Here is a 19461-nt window from a genome sequence, read left to right on the forward strand (position 1 = left end):
AAAATGGGGGTGTGTCTTGTAGTCCGAATGTAGCCTGCCTGGCTTGCAGGCGGTGGTGGGGAGCCCTGTGGTGGAGCGGGATTTTTTTTCCTATTTTCCTCTAAAGGAAACATCCTCTAGATGTACCTCTAGGTACATCTTATGGTCCAGTGCATCTTATAGTCTGAAAAATACGGTGCTTCCTGGCCCTTTACAGAAAGTTTGCAGATCCCTGCTTAGATTAGTCCTCCTTGTAAAAATGAGGAATGGGGGGGGCGGCGGGGCTTTAAAAGCCTAGGTAACTTGCTCAGGTTCATACTGCTAAGATGTAGGGGACTGGGATTTGAACCTGTGTCCTTCTGATGAGACTGTGCTATTGTTTTATATTTATATATATCAACGGACAGAAAAGCAGAGCGACTGCCACCCTACAGTGTACCGTTAGGGAGAGTTTGTGCAGTGAGTCCCTTTTCCTGCTCACCCATTTAAGGGTGGAACCTGAGGAATCCTTCAGGAATCTACCTAATTTAATTGCTGCGTTGCTGGGGGGCAAATCAAGCTTTCTAGAGAGCTGAGTTAGTGACTCCGACACCCACTTTCGTTTGGGAAACGGCACTGCCAGAGGGAAGGCCTGCCTGGTGATGAAGGTGTCTTCTAGCTCGTCCGTGGACTGTGTGGCAATGTGCGATGAACATCGTTCTCATGTTGCACAGGATGAAACAGGTTTAGGGAAATAAATTACATGAAGAACATGGCTCTCTGGTGATACAGAAACTGAGATGCCAAGCGTGAACCCTAATGCAGGGCCATCTGCACTGTCGTCTTGCTGCTGATAGCAGGATCTGCCGGTTCAGAAAGTGGTGCTGGTGTTAGGGTTCTCCTGTGCATAGTGCACATGCATTTTTCTGTGACTTTTCTAGGAAAAGGGATACATTAGACAATTAGAGTCTATCGTTATCTTTCCGGAAAATAAAGTTTGGAAACATTCGTGAAGAGTGCGGAAAACAAACAGTTTAGGCACACGGCGGCAACAGGTCCTTAAAACACAGGCAGTGTGAGAGTGTTCGAGAGGGAAGCGCACACAGAAGCAGAAGTGACCACCTCGGTGGACAAGCCGGGGGCGGTTGCGGGGGGTGGCGGGGGTTCTGGTGTTCCACAGAAAGTCTTGCCTAGTGTTCAGGGTTTTAAAGCATGTAGCAGTTTACTTTTAAAGTTTTTAATCATCTTATTTTAAAATGTGGGTATTACTTTATCCCTTTTCCCTCCCCCCTCTACCCCCACACACAGGAAAGAGCTCGGGGGGATCCAGTATAAGTCTCTGGTTGTATTTTTTCTTTATGTTCTCTAGGAAAGAGTTTTTGCCTATTAACCTCTAAAAATCTTTGGGGTTCTTTTGTTTAACTTTTTGTTTGTTTTAAGAAGACTGGGTTTATTTTTTCCCCAGAAGCTTTTCTGTCGAGTTATTTGGTTTGTTTGTATGATCTTTTAGACCTTCCACCTGACTATGCCTCTCAGCCAGCAAATCTTCAGTTCCCTCACATAATGCCGCTTCCCGAAGACGTCAAAGGCTCTTGCTTCCAAGGTGGGAATAAGCGGAACCATGACGCCTTCCCTCCGGAACGGTTTGGAAACAGTGCTGTGGGCTTTGGCAGTAACGTCGTCCACTCCCAGGCGCCGGAGAAAGTGACGCTTCTGGTGGATGGCGCGCGTTTCGTGGTGAATCCACAAATATTCACTGCTCATCCGGACACCATGCTGGGAAGGTAATCCATGGTGACCTCCTTGCACGTGCCTGCCGTTTATCGTGCTACAGATAGGAGAATAAAAGCATTGCATTGCTGATTTCTCTGTCTTCCCACTTGGGGAGACAGGGAGGGCAGGCTGGTAAAGAACCTTACATGTGTTGGTGATTCGGGGGGCGGGGGCTGAGTACTTGTTTATAAAGCCAATATAATGCACAAGAGGGAGTGCGATCAGTTAGAACTATGTAAAATAATCTGCTAAATCTCATTCCCGAGTCCTCTGTACACTCACTCTAACACAGAAGCCAGACACCTAATTTCTTCTATTCACAATTTGCATAACCTCACAAAAGCAGTGTTTTCTAAGTTCCACAAGCCGAAGACACTGGGGTAAGGTGCGATCTGTAAATCACATTTTTCCGTTTTTTGGTAGGGCTGGGGGGTGTCTTTTGTCTTTTAATTAAAAAAAGAGAATCAGGCAGGTGTTTGACATGCCACAACGCACAGCCGTTTCACTGAAAAGCATCCCTTCGCCTGCCGTCTCTGTGTGGGCCGTGCCTGGGGACAGGCCCTGTACCACCCGCAGCCTCCCTCGCTGTTTGTGCTCTGAAACTGTGTCCCCCTACCCGGCTGTGCTGCTGTTCCCCGGTTGCTCCTTTTATTCCTCATGTTTAGTTCGGACTGTAGTCTCACCCTCCTCCCGCCACCTCTTCCCCAGCCTTTCAGGGTTAGAACTTAGAGAGTGGAAGGGGACTGCTCAGGAGGAGCCCTGGCCAGAAGTCCTCCGGGAGTGCGGGCTGGGGGTTAGGAGGTCGTAGACCTTAACGTGAGGAAGAGCAAATGGAATAAGAGAAAAATCGTAATGATGTGTGTATACATATACACACACGTTTGGCTTTTGAGGATTTTCATCTACTTAGAAGCAGATGTTACTTAAAGCTCCAGCTTCACTCCGGATATTGAACTAATCTGAACAGAATCAGAAATCAGAGTGGACTGCACGGATTGTCCGGATTTTAGGCTAAATGGGATATAGCTATTCAAATACGTGTTTACTTGAACGTATAGATACAAAGTCACGGTGAACCATGTCTAGTCAAAACCAAACCTATATATTTCTCAAACATCTCAATTGACATTAAACTACATTAAAACATTTTCCAAATTGGCCCTGTATTTAATCAGACTTGACTAACTGTACTCAGTCTAGGTATACCACTGCTAATGCCCAGCCTCCAGTCCCCCTGCCCCGCCCCCTGGAAGTGTTCCTCAGGGCAGGCCGGCTGTTCGCAGCAGCTTTCCTCTGAAAGTAGGACAAAGAGAAGAAGGCAAGCGTTTTCTAGGTAATAGAGTCTCAGGTGACAGTGGTTCTTCGAATCTAGGAGTGGGTTGTTCCAAGACGGTAGTCTGGTTTCTTTACCTAAATGGCTCATTAGCTGAGGCGGCCGAGACCGCGAATTCTGAGTTACTCAGGTTTGTTGTGTCCTGTGGCTCCGTACAGTGTTCATAAGCCCAGCCAGTGAGCTTACAAATGTGGACCACTGGTCGCAGAGGGGACAGACTGAGAAGCTGAGACTGGGTGAATGCAGATCTATGCCACTACCAGAGAACTGTCCCCGAGTTTGGGGCCTGCCGATGACAGGGACAGGGAGGGAGGGTTGTATTTATGGCGTGTCGTTCACTGTTTGGGTCATAACTGCCTCGGCTAGACTGCAACCAGAACGTTCCAGGACGGTGTCGGCATTCTTTGCAGACAGCTTTTATCAGCATGGGTTTCCTACGTGTGGTCTAATGATTTGGAAAGCGTGTGACACGGAGTCTTCCGCAGACCTTCGAGAAGCAGCCAGTTCAGAGTAGAAGTTGACCGTTTTGAACAGTTGAGCAACAGGGCTTCCCAGCAGGTTAGGGAAGGAAGTCGCACTAGGAGAGAGTGAAATGTAATGTCCCCAGAATGAAGGGGAGAAAGAAGTCCTGCTTCTGAAGAATCCTGCTGGAGCAGGTCACGTTGTTGCCCGGTGTCTTTCAGGATGTTCGGACCAGGAAGAGAGTACAACTTCACACGGCCCAACGAGAAGGGGGAGTATGAGATTGCGGAAGGGATCAGCGCGACCGTCTTTCGAACAGTGCTGGTACGAAGGAGCCTTTGTGTTACGTCCTCGACCCCCACAGTCAGAAGCCCTGAGAGCTCTGCCAGCCTGTGCTCCTGACTTCAGGGTCTCTAGTTTCCAGTTACTGACTTTTCCACTTTATTTTTTAATCCTGTAACTCCAGTCTTTCTGTATGAGCTCACTAGGTATCAAGTTCTGTTAAGTATGTCAGGACAGCCAGGAATCACTTCGCTGTTCAGTGAATCAACCACCTTGGTGATAGTGCTAACAGCCCATCACTTTAACAGAACCAGCAATGAATAGGGTGTTGAAGAGAGAATTTTTCATCTTGTTCGTTGCCTATTTCCTCTTCCTGATCTGTTTACAGGATTATTATAAAACCGGCATCATCAACTGTCCCGATGGCATCTCCATTCCAGACCTTAGGGATACGTGTGATTATCTCTGCATTAACTTCGACTTCAACACTATCCGATGTCAAGATCTGAGTAAGTACCGGAGCTGCTGAACGGAGTTTCCTGGAATTGAAGTGTGGGTTGAAAATCATCTGCAGAGGCAGGGACATGGTACTGTCCTGTCCCCTCTCTTGCTGCAAAGCACTGAGAGGAAGCGGAGCAAGCAAAAGAGAATGGGTAGTAGGTAAATCTAGCTTGACCGTGAGTCACCAAGCTAATTCCTTCCCCTCTTGCGGCCTTAGTGTTTCAACCTTTTAACAGGTAACGGTACTGATTCTCAGATATGCGGGGAGTCTCACAAATAAAGTCAAACAGCATAAATCAGCTGGGTTCATACAGTTATTTTTATCATTATTATTAACTTAGTGTTTACTAAGTGCTTTACAGATGTGAACTTGGTGTAAGTCTTAAAATAACCGTGAAAGAAGGGGGATAACCTGTTTAGCAAGTGAGACTGAGAAATTGGGTTGTTCAAAGCTCTAAGCATTAAAAGCTGAAATTAGAGCCACTTGTCTGACTACAAATCCCATGACCTTATCGTTACCTAGGCTTCCTGAAATTGTCCTTGATGCACTTGGCCCTGCAGACCCCATAAAGTTCTCTGGACTTGTGGTTTCTCCAGGACTAGTATGTACTTAGAGCAAGTCCCTTGGTGTCACCGAACTTCCAATTATTCCTCTTCTCTGGTACTCTGACTCCATGAAATTGAGATCCAGAGCACCTTCAGAAGAAGTACTACAGAGAATCATCCCCGAGTGATGGTTCGTTTTCTTGTAGAATCACCGTTTATGGTGTGACACTGTGTGTTCAACAAAACCTCTGATCAGAATGCTCAGGGGTTTTCAGCGTGAGGCAGTGGAAGCGTGGCAGAATGTGAAGCGTACCTAACCAATCCATCTCAGCTATCACCTTTCAGTGGGTCACTTCTCTGGGCCTTGTCAATGGTAACAGCTAGGACCCAACAGTCTTTTCACTCCAGTAACAGACCCTCTTGGGCAGAGAGGACGCTCACCTGCATTTCTCCCCCAGGCGCCTTACTGCATGAACTGTCGAATGACGGGGCTCACAAGCAGTTTGACCACTACCTCGAAGAGCTGATCCTGCCCATCATGGTGGGCTGTGCCAAGAAAGGGGAGCGAGAGTGCCACATCGTCGTGCTGACGGATGAGGATTCTGTGGACTGGGATGAAGACCACCCACCACCCATGGGGGAGGAATATTCCCAAAGTAGGAGCCACCTGCATAATGTAGATGTTTTCAGAAGGAACCATGCTGCCCGGACCACTGTTCAGTCTAGTGATGCGGTCCAACTGCCGTGCTGCGCGCACGGTGCCACGGCTGGTGTGTGGCACTGGCTGGCTGTGAGGCAGCACATGAATGGTGGTGTCCTTCTTCTCTCCGCACCCTGCATTTTAAATTCTTTTGAATTGGTAGTAATTCAGAATTCAAAAAGTACAAAGGGATGTATACACCGAAAGGTCTTGTTCACACCCCCTGCCTCATCCACCCGGTCTCCCCATTTCTTCCGGGTGTACTCAGTGTGCGCGTGTAAGCACTTACATGTTTTCCCCTCTTTTTCAAGCGACCCCGCATCACTACAGACCGTTGTGCACCATTTCAGACATCGAAAGCCTCGCGGTCTTCTTTATAGCACTGTGTTTCGTTCGCACTGTGCTGTCCTTGACTTAACCAGCCCGGCTGAGGGACGTCTGAGCTATGAATTACAAACGAGGCTGCAGTGAATAGCCTCGTAAAGTCTTTCACACATGCGTCTCTCTCTAGCAGAACGTTGCTAGAAATGGAATTCCCGTGTCAAAGCCTTGTACTTCCGTGATTGGGATGGATGTTGCCAAATTATCCTCCACAAAGGCTGAGCCAGTTTACACTCACAAAACATGAAGGTTTTCTGCACCCTTACCGAAACAATGTTTTACTAAACTTTTATATTTGCTCTTTGAGTTTTAATTTGCATTCCTCATTTTATGAATGAGATTGAACATCTGAATTTTTAAGAGCCATTTTCATTTCCTTTTCTGTTAACTGTATTTGTGCCTTTTACCCATTAGAAAGTTGGATTGTTAGTCTTTTACTTAGCGGTTTGTGGCAGCTCTCTATTTGTCACTATATTAAGGAAGTTAGCCCTTTGTAATATGAGTTGCAGATATTTTTTCCAATTGATCATTTGTCTTTTTAGCTTTAATAGTGGTTTTGACGGAGTAGAAGTGTATTTTTGTGCAGTCAGTAGTATCAGCTTTTCCTGCTTTAGGTTTTCTGTCATACCCAGAAAGGCCTTCCTTATCCTGGGATTATAAAAATATCTTGTGTGCTTTCTTTCTTATGGTTAATTTATTATTTAACATTTAATCTGTGATCCATCTGGATTTTTTTTTTTCCTTCAGGGTGAAAAGAAAAACAACTTTCATTAGTCTGGTTCTGTTAGCTCATCTCTTTCCTCTACGGAAGTTGTTGCCCCGTAACTAACCACATCTTCCCCTCCCCCCGCCCCAGTTCTTTATAGCTCCAAGCTCTACAGATTCTTCAAATATATCGAGAATCGGGATGTTGCTAAAACAGTGTTAAAGGAACGGGGCCTAAAAAACATTCGCATCGGAATTGAAGGTAAAAATGTCCCAGTCAGTCAGTATGTAGCTTACGGAATAGGCTGGAACAATGGCCCAGCTTATGTTCTTAACACCCAGCTTCCAGAGCTCCCAGACAATGGACACACATGTGAACTACCTTTCTACCCAAGTCTGAAGGATCCTTCTCTTTCTGTTTGCCCTTACACTTCCTTTTCATTTTATTTCTTCTGGTGGGTACATGGAGCAGGTCTTGTGGGCTCACAAAGTGGGAGGGCCATTCTGCCAACAGTCTTGGGTGTGCATCTTTCGGGGACCTGGAAGGGTCCTTCTGAAAGCTATAGCTTGGAGACTGAAAATTTAACTTTATTCTGCTGTATACCTTTGAGAAATGCCTGGGTGTATTGACAGAATTGCCTTGAATGACCTTGACAATGACTTCCAACCTGTGGGCTCCATGGAAGGGTCTCAGAGACTGAATCCCAGCAAGTGCCGAAGCCACCACCCTGGTCTCCCCTCCACGAGTCTCTGACTCTTGGGTTTTGCTACTTTTACTGTCTCAGTCTTGGCTCAGAACCCATTAGACCTTCCTTGGTCTGACTTGGGTTGGAATTTAAGTTGGAAGAGATTTTTGAGATCTATTAAACCTCTTTCCACTGTGCACTTCCCTTGTCTGTCTGGAGACCCCAGGGACAGGCGATAGGGACCTCCATTTCCCAGAGCAGCACACCAGACTGTTCCGCCCTCAAAGCGTCCTTCTACGTGTCTTAGAGGTGACCGCCTCCTGCTCTGTCTAGACTCTGAAGCTGCCTGAATGAGAGTCCTCCTATTGCCACGTGACCACCTTTCAGCTATTTCAGGCAGTCCACATCCCCCGAACTAGTTCTCATACAGTGTGCCTGCCAAGCAGGAGAATGGGAGACTGGAGCAGCCAGGCCCTAGCAGGGTTTTTGTTCTACAGCGTTGTTGCCAGCAACTAAGGCTCCTGAAGTTAGTAAGAGGCTTCCCTCCCTTCCACCAGAAGGGACAGAATTTTTGTTACTTCCTTCTAGGGATAAGGCCAACTAGCCGAGCCGGAAGGAAGACAGCATGTAGGGGGCTGGGGCTGGGAGGACATGGGAGGACGTGGCCAGAGGCCGGTCGCTCCCCTAGTAGTTTCCTTGCGTGGTCACTGGGTTTGGGAGGAAATGGATGTGGTGCAGAAGGAGGAAGGATGGAAGCCAGAGAGCATTTGCTGAAGTCATGAGAATGGCCTTTCTCTGTTTCAGGTTACCCTACCTGTAAAGAAAAAATTAAGAGAAGACCTGGTGGTCGATCGGAAGTAATCTATAATTATGTGCAGCGCCCCTTTATCCAGATGTCATGGGAAAAGGAAGAAGGAAAGAGCCGCCATGTGGATTTCCAGTGTGTTCGGAGTAAATCCCTCACTAATCTGGTGGCTGCTGGGGAGGATGTCTCGGAGGACCAGGAGATCCTAATGCATCACCCGCCCCAAGTGGATGAACTCGATCGGCTAAATGCCCCACTTTCTCAGATGGCTTCTGACTTTCAGGATTAGGGCCAGCTGTGGGTCCACCCCTCTTCCACGTTCTTCTCCGTCTGGGCTGCCCAAAGCCGATCCTCCCCATGCGTAAGAGACATGCTTCTCCCACTCTTTTCCCTTCCTGCCATAACTAATGTGCACCCTTTTCGGTGTATGTGCACCTCCAGCAGGCGTGAAAAAGCACTCCCTGGTCACCAGCTACCAGCGTGGCAGCAGCCCTGGTAACTCGAGAACTTAGGTCTGGTGCTGTTCACTGAGTCTGTGTAACTGCATGAGCAGGAAAGGAAGCCCAGGCTCCTGTTGCCTCCTTCAGCAAAGCGGTCCTCACCCTTTGCGCTTTGTTCTCGGCTTCTGTGCGTTTTGCTCTATGCCAGGCACATTACTTGGCAGCAGCGGGACCAAACTTAGGAGGAGACAACCTCTACCTTTCACAGACAGGCACTAACGGCGTGCTCATCGGGGTTCATGACGATGCTGTTCCCGGCGGCATCCGTGCCCAGGCTGCGTCAGGGAAGAAGTAGGCTCTCATTCAAAACATCTGAAAGGAAATTCGGAGGCGCTTAAGTTCAGTTTTGTTTTTTCATTAATGCGGTGCACAATCCCAAACCACGCAGATTCTGTGACAGGAAGGGTAATGGCGTAACAGTATTTACGAAACCTTAGCGTCATGGTGTTCGAGCCGAAATAAATTACTAATTTTGAAGGAAACTCGCAACTCAAGTAGAAGACTCTCTCCAGATCGGCCACCTCAGTGATCCTGGCGGGACTCAGGTGTGAAGCCACAGGTCGTCTTCACCCTGGAGCAGCCTGTCGCCGTGGTGTGGCTGGGGGGCCTCAGATAGAACTGAAAGGCTTTGGGGATGTGAGCAGAAATTTCTCAAAAGGGCTCAGTTTCTCAGTGGGAGACTTACAAGAGCTCCAGTGAGGGAGCATTTGGGATGAAGCTGGGTGGGGAAGCTTCACCTGCCCAGGCCTGGTGCCAGTACAGGGTTTTTCTTTGTGTATTCTTTTCATACTTACGGACTTTTTTGGGGTATCAAGGTATTTTCAGTTTTTGAAATAGCCTCTCAGCTGCTCACACTGGATAAGAAACCATACCAATGTCATCCCAAAAGGAAGGGTGAGTTGAAGGGAAATGAGACCTAGCAACTGCGCTTGCTCTGTCGGCTGCGTGTCAGTAGCGCACGGTGTGCCACAACCCGGATCGGCCCCGTGGCCCCGTGGCTAGAGCCCGACGGGCCCTGGGAGTATCTCCCACTTCGTGTGCAGGGTGGCCTTCCCATCACCTACCCGGAGAATACACTCCTCACAGGTTGCAGAGAACCACACAGTCAAGTTCTTTAAGAAGGAACAAGGCCGGTGTTCTTCAGGCCCACTCGCGCACGACACTGTAGCTGATTCTGTCTCACGACTGCGTTGGTCCCGGCCCTCCGAAGGCGAAGTCAGAAGGGCGCTGGAGGCTGCCCTTTCCACACTTGAAGGATAAGAATGTGTGAAGCAGTGTGTCCTCCGTGTGTGTGGTCAGCATCACAGGGGGAACCGGTGCCCTGTTTCCCACTCTGCAAGAGGAAAAGGGGTTAAACTGAACCGTCCCCCTTTCAGACTTCTGATTCCCTTCGTGAGGCCAAAGGCCAGGGCTTGGGGTTAGTTGTTCTGTATGTAGCCAGAGGGTAGTTTTATTCCTGTGAAACTTGGCTCGTACTGGCTGTCAGGGTGGCTGTGACCTCGGCAGTAGCATTCATGCCCTCTTGTAGTTGACTAGCCCGGTAATTGTTGAATGGTGCTCCCTTTGCACTTTTCAGTTGACGTCCTCGTCATCGCAAAGGAAATCTGCAGTCTGTCTGTGTGGCTTCTGTTCAACAACTCACATGTCGTCACTGTTTAGTGTCACCCTGCTGCAGCTATACTCCGATTTAGTCTCACTTAGGTAGAAAGCCAGGTATGAAAGTATGGCATGTACTTAACACTTTTTCTTGTGTAAACGATTCACTTACTCAGGCTCTCAAGAACTCGATCTTTTTCCCCCCGTATTGGGTTAGTGCTTTCGGCCCCAACCCCACGGCATCTGTGGAGGTAAATCTGCCAGTGCCACCAGGTGGTGGGACTGGGGAAAAAGCTGGGCCCTCAGGCTGCTTCTGCTGGAGAGGGACGTCTTTCCTGCACCCCATGGCCTCCCAGCCTGGAGCTCAGCGTCACTGTGAGCTGTGGCCCCCTCAGTCATAGCTGCTCGGTCCCCATGGTCAGGTACTGGCCCCCGGGCAAGAGGTGTTTCTAACAAAAAAGGCGGGACTCAGGTTTGGCGTTATTTCTAAGTGCCTAAATAATTAAGCCAGGTGGTTTATACAGAAATGTTTTCGTAAGGAAATGGTTTTAACGCAGGCTGTCTTACTCCAAGGTATCTCAGCAAGCCAAGACGAACCTGAATTTGATCTTTAGAATCCAGGGCTGTGTCCGCATCATACCACACGAGTGGGAAGCATTTGCCGTTGAGGACTTAGAAGAGTAGTGGACAAGGAGACAGTGTTAAAATGTGTCTGGTGACATCAACGATTTCTCCGAAGTGGTGGAAGGAAAGGCATTGAAAGAATGAATGACAACAACAAATCCCAGAGAACTGTGATATCTAATGTATACAGGTCTATGAAAATACTATTGAATAAGCCCAGGAAGAATGGATATATTTGCAAAAGGTGTTCCAACAGGTCCTTGTGTGAAGTAAAAACAAGCAGAACACAGGCTTTAAATCACCCGTCAGTGTGTGGTACGGAGCCTTTTTCATCGAGGGAAAGTGGAGTTACGGAGGGGTTTGAGTGCTTTCCTCAGGGCCACTTCCAGCCATCACTTTGAGTTAAACTGGGCGGGGTTCAGAAAGCAAGTGCGATGCCTTCGTGGGAGACTGAGCGACAGCCCTGCCGGGGAGGGACCACCTGTGGAACATTCTCTCCTGAAGGCAAAACGCCTTTCGTTTGCCTCTGTTTCAAGTTGCACACGTTCACCTACCAGTGTTTACGAAATCCTGTACTTGGGATGCTTTTTTTTAATAAAATATTATCACTGTGTCTGTGTTGTTGTTGTTTTGGAAGAAGATAAAATTAGAAGTCCAGATTTCAAAAGGGACCGAGGGCAGCAGCACTGGCCTGCGCAGAACAGTCTCCTTCCCTGCAGCGGCGTGGGTGGGTCTAGCCTCAAGCCTGTGTTTCCCGTCCTGCTGTTTCTTCGCACCTGCAGCTTCCAGAGCCCTCATGGTCTCTTCTCCAGTTCCTGGGCACCTTGCACTCCCAACCCTTCACGCCCTCAAACTCAACTCAACAGGATCCCGCAAAGTGAAACTGGTGATTTGAGAGGTAAGAGGACTCAGACTTCGATGTCCCAGTTTGGTTTGTAGCAAGTGAGAAGCATGGCAGCGGTGAAAAGCAGGTGGGAAGGTAGAGCAGCGTGCAGGCCGGTCCCTTGGAGACACCTCTGTAGAGACTTCTCATCCTTTGGTATCCGACCGAGCCCTGCTCAGGTCTGGTATCTGCTGAGCCCCCTCGGCTCACCTGGCCTGGGAGCCTGCTGGTGATACAACTTCAAGGGTGCTGGAGCAAGCCCACGCCTCCCGAGCAGGCCTGCCTTCATCAGCACAGGCTAGAACACGCTCCGAAGACAGGGCCTGTTGAGTATATTCTGTGCCCAGCTGTGCAGGACATGGTCCCTCCCCTCAAAAGGCCTTTTATAATCACATGGGCATCTATGAACAGTCCAGCTCCCTCAGGAACCTCAAAAGGGTGGAGCAGCCGGTTTTTACTATGAGAGGTAGGTTCCCAAGAGAATTCTAGAGGTGACACATGACCCAAATTGTGAAGGATAAATACTAGATTTGGATCCATGAGTACAAAGGTAGGTGGTATCCCAGGCCAAATCAACTGTAAGCAAAAGTGACAACTGCTTGCCGCCATCGGGGAAGTGGGTGGGGCGACGCGGATGTGAGGTCAGAGTGAGGGTGTGCCTTGGACAAAGGTGTACCGGGAGCCCACAAGGGTTTTATGCAGAATGACATGATCAGACTTGAAATTTAAAAGAATTTCTTTGGCGGCAGGGGGGCACGACAGACTTGGACAAAGGACCAAGGGCAAAGAGGTCATTTAAGAGGCTACTGCACCGGGTTCGGTAAGGGGTGATGAAGGCACTGGTAGGATAGGTGGCCATGCCCCGGCCCTGGACGTGCTTACTGACAGGAGCCATGTGAGAAGTGTCTGGCTTGGACAGCTGGGGAGACACCTGGGGAAAAGGCTGTGGAGGCGCCAGAGGAGCTCTGGACAGCTTTAGTCTGAGCGTGAAGCACCCCCCCCCCCCAATGGCAACGTATAGTTGGCAGTCGGCTGCGTGAGACCTAGAGAGTTCTGGGGAGCAGTCTGGGTGGGCTGGTCACTTGGAAGACCTCACCACAAAAACATGGCAGTGGGAGCCCCGGTGCGGGGCAGATGGAGGGAAAAGGGGGCAAAAGTCACTGCTCTGAGGAGCACCGCCAGCATTTAAGGGGTGGCAGAGGGACTACCAAGGAGCAGTTTTTAAGGTCAACAGTGTGAGTGATACGGAGCAGCGGCAGGGCACCAGTGCCCAGGGGAGTAACACTAAAAGTTAATGCTAGCATGCTTACACATGGCATAGTAATGCCAACATTTCACACCAGGGACCGGAAGCAGGCTGGAGTGGGCTGAAGTGGGAGAGGGAATGAGGTAACAAAAGTGGCTGCCGTGCTCCCCATGAAGCAATTACCCGGAGCTCCGTGCCCGTATCACACACAAGGCCGTACCTACCAGCCTCCACAGTGCTGGACTGCTCCCCTCCCCTAATCACTGCTTACAAACATCCCCTGCAAACTTCCCTAAGCTTCCCAGCAACTCTGGGTTGTGTAACAGCATTGTTACATAGACACTAAAACACCGACTTTACAATTGGTGCTGCATTTAAGCCACTTAGTGGGTAGGATTCTCCCTCAAACTGATCTGCAGTCACACAGCACTCCCTGCGTCCCCCCAGTGTCTGGTGCTGACCTCTGTATATCATGGGTGCGTAAATGTTATTTGGATAAGATGTTTTTCTCCGGAAATATGCCTGGAAAAGCACGTGGTGCTTGGCTTTAAGTCAGTGTGGCTTTGACAGGTAATCCCAGGTCAATGTATGCTACCTGGGAAGGGAAAGTACCATTCACTGAATCCTCCTGAGTCCTAAAAACCCCACTCAGATAACACACAAAAGACCAGGAGAGGCAAACGGGATCCAGGATATGTGCCTTCCAGGGAAATGATCCAGACAAGTTAGTAATAGCAGAGGATTCCTATTATGCCATACAGATGAGCTCTGACATTGGCAATCTGCTAGTCAAACCTTGAAGGTTAGTCCCAAAGGAATTCATCTGTGTTACTTTTGAAAATAATTCTAAAAAGAAGCAGGCACCGAAGAAAATTCTGATGCACTCTGAATCAAGAAGAAAAACACCCCTAGTTCAGGTTCACTGTGCTACGTACACAGGTCAAGTTCCGAACAGAGTGGGAGGCAGGACTTGCTGCGACCAGGACCGACAGTGAGCCGACCCGGCACGTTTCCAGAGTCTGGGGAGGAGCAGAGACATCCTGACTGCGTTTCGCTGCCTTCTGCCTGCAGGCCCTACCCTAGTCTTGCCCTGTCCTGCCCCTTCCTGAGGCTCCTTTCCCTAACCCAGAGGACGGGTAAGAAGTGGGACCCAATGGCGCTCGAGAGCACAAGATCTGGAGACCGAACCCTGCTCTGGTGGACACAGGTGGATGAGTCCCGCAAGCTTTTGAGACTGCCGGTCAACCCCAGGCCGGGGGCTGTAAACAGATGTGCAAAGGGTCCGCCAGTTGAGAGCACTTTGTCAGAAGCTCTCCCCTGGGCCTTACTGCAAGGAGCGCGCCCACTGCCCTGTAACACGGAACCGGGCAGAAAGAACACGTGGGGGGCCAACAGAAGACAGTCTCTTTATATGAAGAGCAACTCAGGAGACTCTGGCCCCAGCTTCCCCGGGACAGAAAAGCCCTTTCCTGCAGATGGTGATGCGGTGTAAGCTCTCCACCTCTTTGAATGAGAAACCGTATTTGACTCTTTTCAGTTTTTAAACAGTTTATTCAAAAGTTTCAAAGTTAAAAGGTGGACATTTCCCCCTTAAACAAATTATCGCCTGCCACTCCCCAACACACACACTATCACCACTCCTGTTACATCCCCTTGCCCACGCTCACCACACACTCCTGCAAAACACGTGGGGGTCAACACCCCAACTATCTGGTAATACAGAGACACTACAAATTTACACAAGACTCTCACTGACTTCCTTCTCACTAACAGATCATGAGTGAAAGATTAAGGGGCAGACACATTGCCTTCATCCAGAGTTAATACTTCCTTAATGTTCTTTTTCCTTCCTCTACGACATGAAAGTCCAAAGCAGTTTCACTTACTACTACAACTTTGAATTCCATTTTTCTTTTCTGAATGGCTAAGCTTGGACACACTTTCCCAGCTGATCTTAACAGCGGCAAGACTAGCAGGAAGCAGTCCCCCAGCTGGCGCTTGGCCATGACACTCCACAACGGGTGAAGTTACCCCACAGGTGCAAATGATGCTTTCAGAGTTATCGAGATTTTAAAAAGTAATAATGCATTTACATGGAGTCTCCACAATTATCTGACACTGCAAAATTCCTTTAAAGATGGTGGCAGCTGTAAAAGAGAAGGCACTTTGTGCTGAAATTCAGAGAGTGTCTCACGGGAGCATGTCACAGCAGGGCCCGGGCAACCCCAGCTGTGGGCCACCCTGTCCAGCGGAGAGGAACATCCCCCAGGAAGGCGTCTGCAAAGGAAAACTCTGTAATCGTGATCCCAAGGCAAAATGGAACTTAAAGCTGGGGAAGAAGAAATACAAACGCAGAAAGAGAAAACAAACACAACTGCACCGAGGACTGAGCAGTGAACTTGACAAAGACCTGTAGGTTGGCTCTGCAGTGCACCTTCTATTGGGCTGGTTCCGTCCCCACTTCAAAGGAGGTTCTGGAGACCAAGCAGGAGCAGCACCTTAGCCAAGAGGATTCCAGCCTCCTGCCTCCGCCTGGCTCTCATCGCTGTGTTCCCAGGATAAACCAAGTTCCCGTCGGCAGCACTTGCAGGTATTGCTGGTTCACGGCCACATCCAGCTGAGGAATTTTCTGATACAGCCGTGAAGAGAAAGTGAGGGTTTTCCACGGGACCCGGGACTCCTTGGCAATGCCCAATGGCGTTAGGGGCCTTCTAAGAGCAACAGTGAATCACGCTGGTGCCCCCCATCAGCACTCAGAAAAGCAGCATGAGTATTTCAGACGGGTGGGAAGATAAAAATCAATGGACTGAGGGTCTTCAGCCTAGTACCATAAATAAAGTGCACCATGAACGGAGGCTGTAAAAAGCCACTCGCCTGGGGTGGGGCACGGGGAGAAACTACCATCACCGCCCCGTCAGAGAATGGTGGATCGTTTTCTTCAGCCAAAGTGCTGGCTGCTGAGGCTTTCCTGATTGCTTTATTTCCTTAGCACTATGGAACTTTCAGCTGTGAAGGAAAAGAAATACTTGGTGGGCTTGGCAGAAAGCGTATCACAGAATCCCGGGAGTTGGCTGTTACTCGGTGTAAGTATGCATTACAATTTCAGCAACGTGGGACGATGGCTGTTCTTTCCCCTTCGTTCTGAGGAACTTAGGAAAACATGTATCAGATTGGCTCACACGCTTCTACAGAAACTGCTTATGGCGACGTAGTAGAAATGGCTGTCTTTGTTTTCCAGCTTCTCAGACGGCGCTATGAAGAGGGTCTACGCATCGCAGGCAAGTTTGCCAGGACACACTGGTGGGTCCCACGAGCTCCCTGGAAGCTCTCACAGCAGAGAGTGTGAGAGGCTCTGCCCCACTTGGGGCTGCACCCCGAGGGCGCTACTTCGCTGCCTTCATGTAGGAAGGAATCGCCCCCCGCGCGGTCAGGCCCTCGAAGCGCTTGTAGGTGTAATTGACGAAGACCCAGTCCTTGTTCTTGTAGTCAGCCTCAGGGTGGTTACTTGCTGCCACTGGGGAAGAAACAGACGTGAGACTTGATTTACCGTCTCACCCCCACGGACCTCTGGGGACTGAGGACATGCCGTTCTGAAGAAAACACCGGTTTCTACTTGGGAAGAGTTACTTTCCACTCCGTGTGAATTTTGTACATTTGCCTGCCTGCACGTTCCTGGAACCTCATTTGTTTCACATGTACTTTAAAAGTTTTATTATTTTCCCATTTCTGTCATTTCAGGTTACCTAGCCTTTAATAAACAACAACAAGAAAAGAGATCTTTGGGATTTACCCAGCCAGCTGAGCAGGTTAAACACGGGAGTTTGTACTCATCTTTCATTTGACAAGGCCTCGCTAGCGCCCAGCGTCAGCACCGGAAATACTTACGAAGAACTGAGGTCCGTCTCCATGTTCTCCACCCTGATTTGTAAACATCACCCCAAAGCTGGGGGGTAAATAAAGCATTTGTAAGGCAGCAGGAGGCAGTGTTGGTGGTATTACCTGTTGGCTTAAGAATATCAGATTCTGGAAACTCATCGAAGTTTGAGGTATCATCAATGCTTTTGATTTCAATAGATATTGCAGCAGGTCTCTCTCTGCCAAGAACAGACAGGCCAAAAATCACTATGGTTAGATGGCTGCAATCGTGTGGGTCGTAACTAAGCAAGCCTTCTCCGAAGACGGCCCCTGGCCTGGCCTGGGAAGACTAGCCCGACAGGCAGCATTTACTTTCTCTGAAGAGCTCCTGACCATGGACCAACTGCGCCAACTGGCTAGAGCCGAACAAAATAAATTACAATGAGAAAATATACAGAACAATTATTCACAGCTGGGAAGACAAGAGCAATAAGGAGATATTAAAGTCCACAGCTGGGCACTCCCACTGACGGCCTGCCCTGTCTGCTACCAGGGAACCTGGACCTTCTATCAGAGGTGCCCATGAGCAGGGGCTGAAATGCGGCGCACGGGAGGCAGAGGTGACAGTCACGAGGATGCAAGCCAGAACTCAGCTGTGAGACAGACAACCTCACCTTCTGTTCAGCAACCAGCAAGCGCTGAGGAAGCGGCCAGCGGCTCCCGCTGGGCAGCGGCCCACTACAGACCGGAAGGACCTCCTCTCCACCCCCTGCACCACTGCCCGCCCCAGTCCTTCCACCCCTTCTCCTTCTTCATCTCCCGGTGGCAGTGCCTAACCTCCGGGCAGGGACTGTCCTGCAGGTGGTCCCCAACACCAGAGTGGTTGGGGTTCCGGGTAAAAGAACAGGCTTCTTAGACATTCTCTTCACCATGGAAGCCCAAGTTCACTTCACCGTGGAAAAAACTGCTAGGTCCAACATACCCCACGGCTCAGGGCCAACAGGAACCTCCAACTTCCGGTCCTTACCATGAATTAAAATACCCTCAGTTTCTAAGCGGAAATTAATGACACGGTTTGCCAATAATGATGCTTCCAAATTAGTATTAAGTGAACTAGACTTTCTGAAATAACCCTAAAAGCTTTTATATGGATATACCTGATATGTTCCCAGTCAACGCCTTCAAAAAAAGAATTACATTTGATTTCCTCAACTCCAGAGGCTCCAATCCTATGTTCCCATTCACAGCAGAATCTGGAAAAGACAGAGGCCTTTTCAGCATATCTCAAGTAGTCTCTTCCGAGAAAGAAAAGGAATAACCTCCCCTTTTTTAGAAGAAAGGGGAGGAAGCAGGGGATGACAAATCCAGGAAATAATGAAAGCCTAAACAATGGATTCACTCATGTCAGAAAGCCTAGGGCAGGGGAATGTTCTCTGACTGATACCTCAAAATTAGGTCCTTGGCCTTCTCAGAGATAGGAACTTCTGGAGGAAAAGTCAAAGTTTCTTTCCAGTTCATCACCTTCTTATATGTCTCTTGAGGGGTCTCAGAACAGAAAGGTGGGTAGCCTGCAGTAAAGAAGGAACTTGGAGCTTTATCAACGCAAAACTTTGAATCTGAGATTATTCTCCTTAATATGATTCTATGTATCTTTAATGACCTTGTTTGCCCTTCCCTCCATGACACAGACAGGATTTCCACTCATCCCAGAAAGCACCTGAACAAATTTTTTATCTTCCCCCAAACTCCTAAACGCAAAGTGAAGTTGTGCTCCTGGAACTGCGAGGGGGCCACCCAACCACGGGAGCTGGGAAAAGGGAGGAGGGCATCAGCAGGGCTGCAGATATGGGGACCACTGTGACCAGAGAAGGAAGAAAAGGATGAAACATCAGTAAGAAATGACTCCACTTTAAGAACATCTTTATGTGGGTAAAGAGCCAAACTGGTTGAGTAAGAAAAAAGCATGGGTTTTAGCCCTGGCTGCTGTGGTTCAGTGGATTGAGGTGCTGGCCTGTGAACCAAAAGGTCACCGGTTCAATTCCCAGTCATGGCACATACATGGGTTACGGGCCAGGGGTCCAGATGTGGGTAAGCAAGAAACAACAGATCCATGTATCTCACACATTGATGTTTCTCTCCCTCCCTTCCCATCTCTCTAAAAGTAAATAAATAAAATCTTTAAAAGAAAAGTGATTCTTTTTCTTTCCTTTTTTTTTAAAAGACTTTATTCATTTATATTTAGATAGGGGAAGGGAAGAAGAAAGGGGGAGAGACATCAATGTGTGGTTGCCTCTCATGTGCCCCTACTGGGGACCCGGCCTGCAACCCAGGCATGTGCCCTGACTGGGAATCAAACCCGCAACCCTTTGGTTTGCAGGCCGGCGCTCAATGCACTGAGCCACACCAGCCACATACAGCCAGGGCTAAAATCTTTAAAAAAAAAGAAAAAAGCATGGGTTTTAAAAGTGACCGCCACCCCTCTTCTGAGAACTGCAGGCAAGAGGATAAATATTCACATACTGAATCACTCTACCTGCCCTCCACACAGATTAGAGCCACCCCACAGCCACCCACGCTCCCAAACACCGCACAGCCAGACAGATGCCACGCCTGTCATCTGCACAG

The 19461-nt window shown here is 49.0% G+C and overlaps 2 protein-coding genes across 7 annotated transcripts in view; one reads left to right on the forward strand and one right to left on the reverse strand.

Moving 5' to 3' along the window:
• KCTD20 (potassium channel tetramerization domain containing 20) overlaps nucleotides 1–11465 on the forward strand; it is a 29960-nt gene extending 18495 nt beyond the window's left edge. For all 3 annotated transcript variants that reach the window (XM_053913812.1, XM_053913811.1, XM_045193191.3), the window contains 6 exons: nucleotides 1469–1742; nucleotides 3748–3850; nucleotides 4197–4317; nucleotides 5314–5511; nucleotides 6793–6903; nucleotides 8132–11465. In XM_053913812.1, coding sequence (XP_053769787.1) covers nucleotides 1469–1742; nucleotides 3748–3850; nucleotides 4197–4317; nucleotides 5314–5511; nucleotides 6793–6903; nucleotides 8132–8421 — 1097 coding nt within the window. In that variant the 3' untranslated portion in view covers nucleotides 8422–11465. The remainder of the gene's footprint in view (nucleotides 1–1468; nucleotides 1743–3747; nucleotides 3851–4196; nucleotides 4318–5313; nucleotides 5512–6792; nucleotides 6904–8131) is intronic.
• A 3046-nt stretch (nucleotides 11466–14511) lies between these two features.
• STK38 (serine/threonine kinase 38) overlaps nucleotides 14512–19461 on the reverse strand; it is a 42648-nt gene continuing 37698 nt past the window's right edge. For all 4 annotated transcript variants that reach the window (XM_045193188.3, XM_045193190.2, XM_024557944.4 and 1 more), the window contains 4 exons: nucleotides 18281–18404; nucleotides 17994–18089; nucleotides 16981–17075; nucleotides 14512–16495 (listed from right to left, as the gene is read on the reverse strand). In XM_045193188.3, coding sequence (XP_045049123.1) covers nucleotides 16365–16495; nucleotides 16981–17075; nucleotides 17994–18089; nucleotides 18281–18404 — 446 coding nt within the window. In that variant the 3' untranslated portion in view covers nucleotides 14512–16364. The remainder of the gene's footprint in view (nucleotides 16496–16980; nucleotides 17076–17993; nucleotides 18090–18280; nucleotides 18405–19461) is intronic.

Source organism: Desmodus rotundus, chromosome 11, assembly GCF_022682495.2.
Source record: "Desmodus rotundus isolate HL8 chromosome 11, HLdesRot8A.1, whole genome shotgun sequence".
Classification (NCBI taxonomy): domain Eukaryota; kingdom Metazoa; phylum Chordata; class Mammalia; order Chiroptera; family Phyllostomidae; genus Desmodus; species Desmodus rotundus.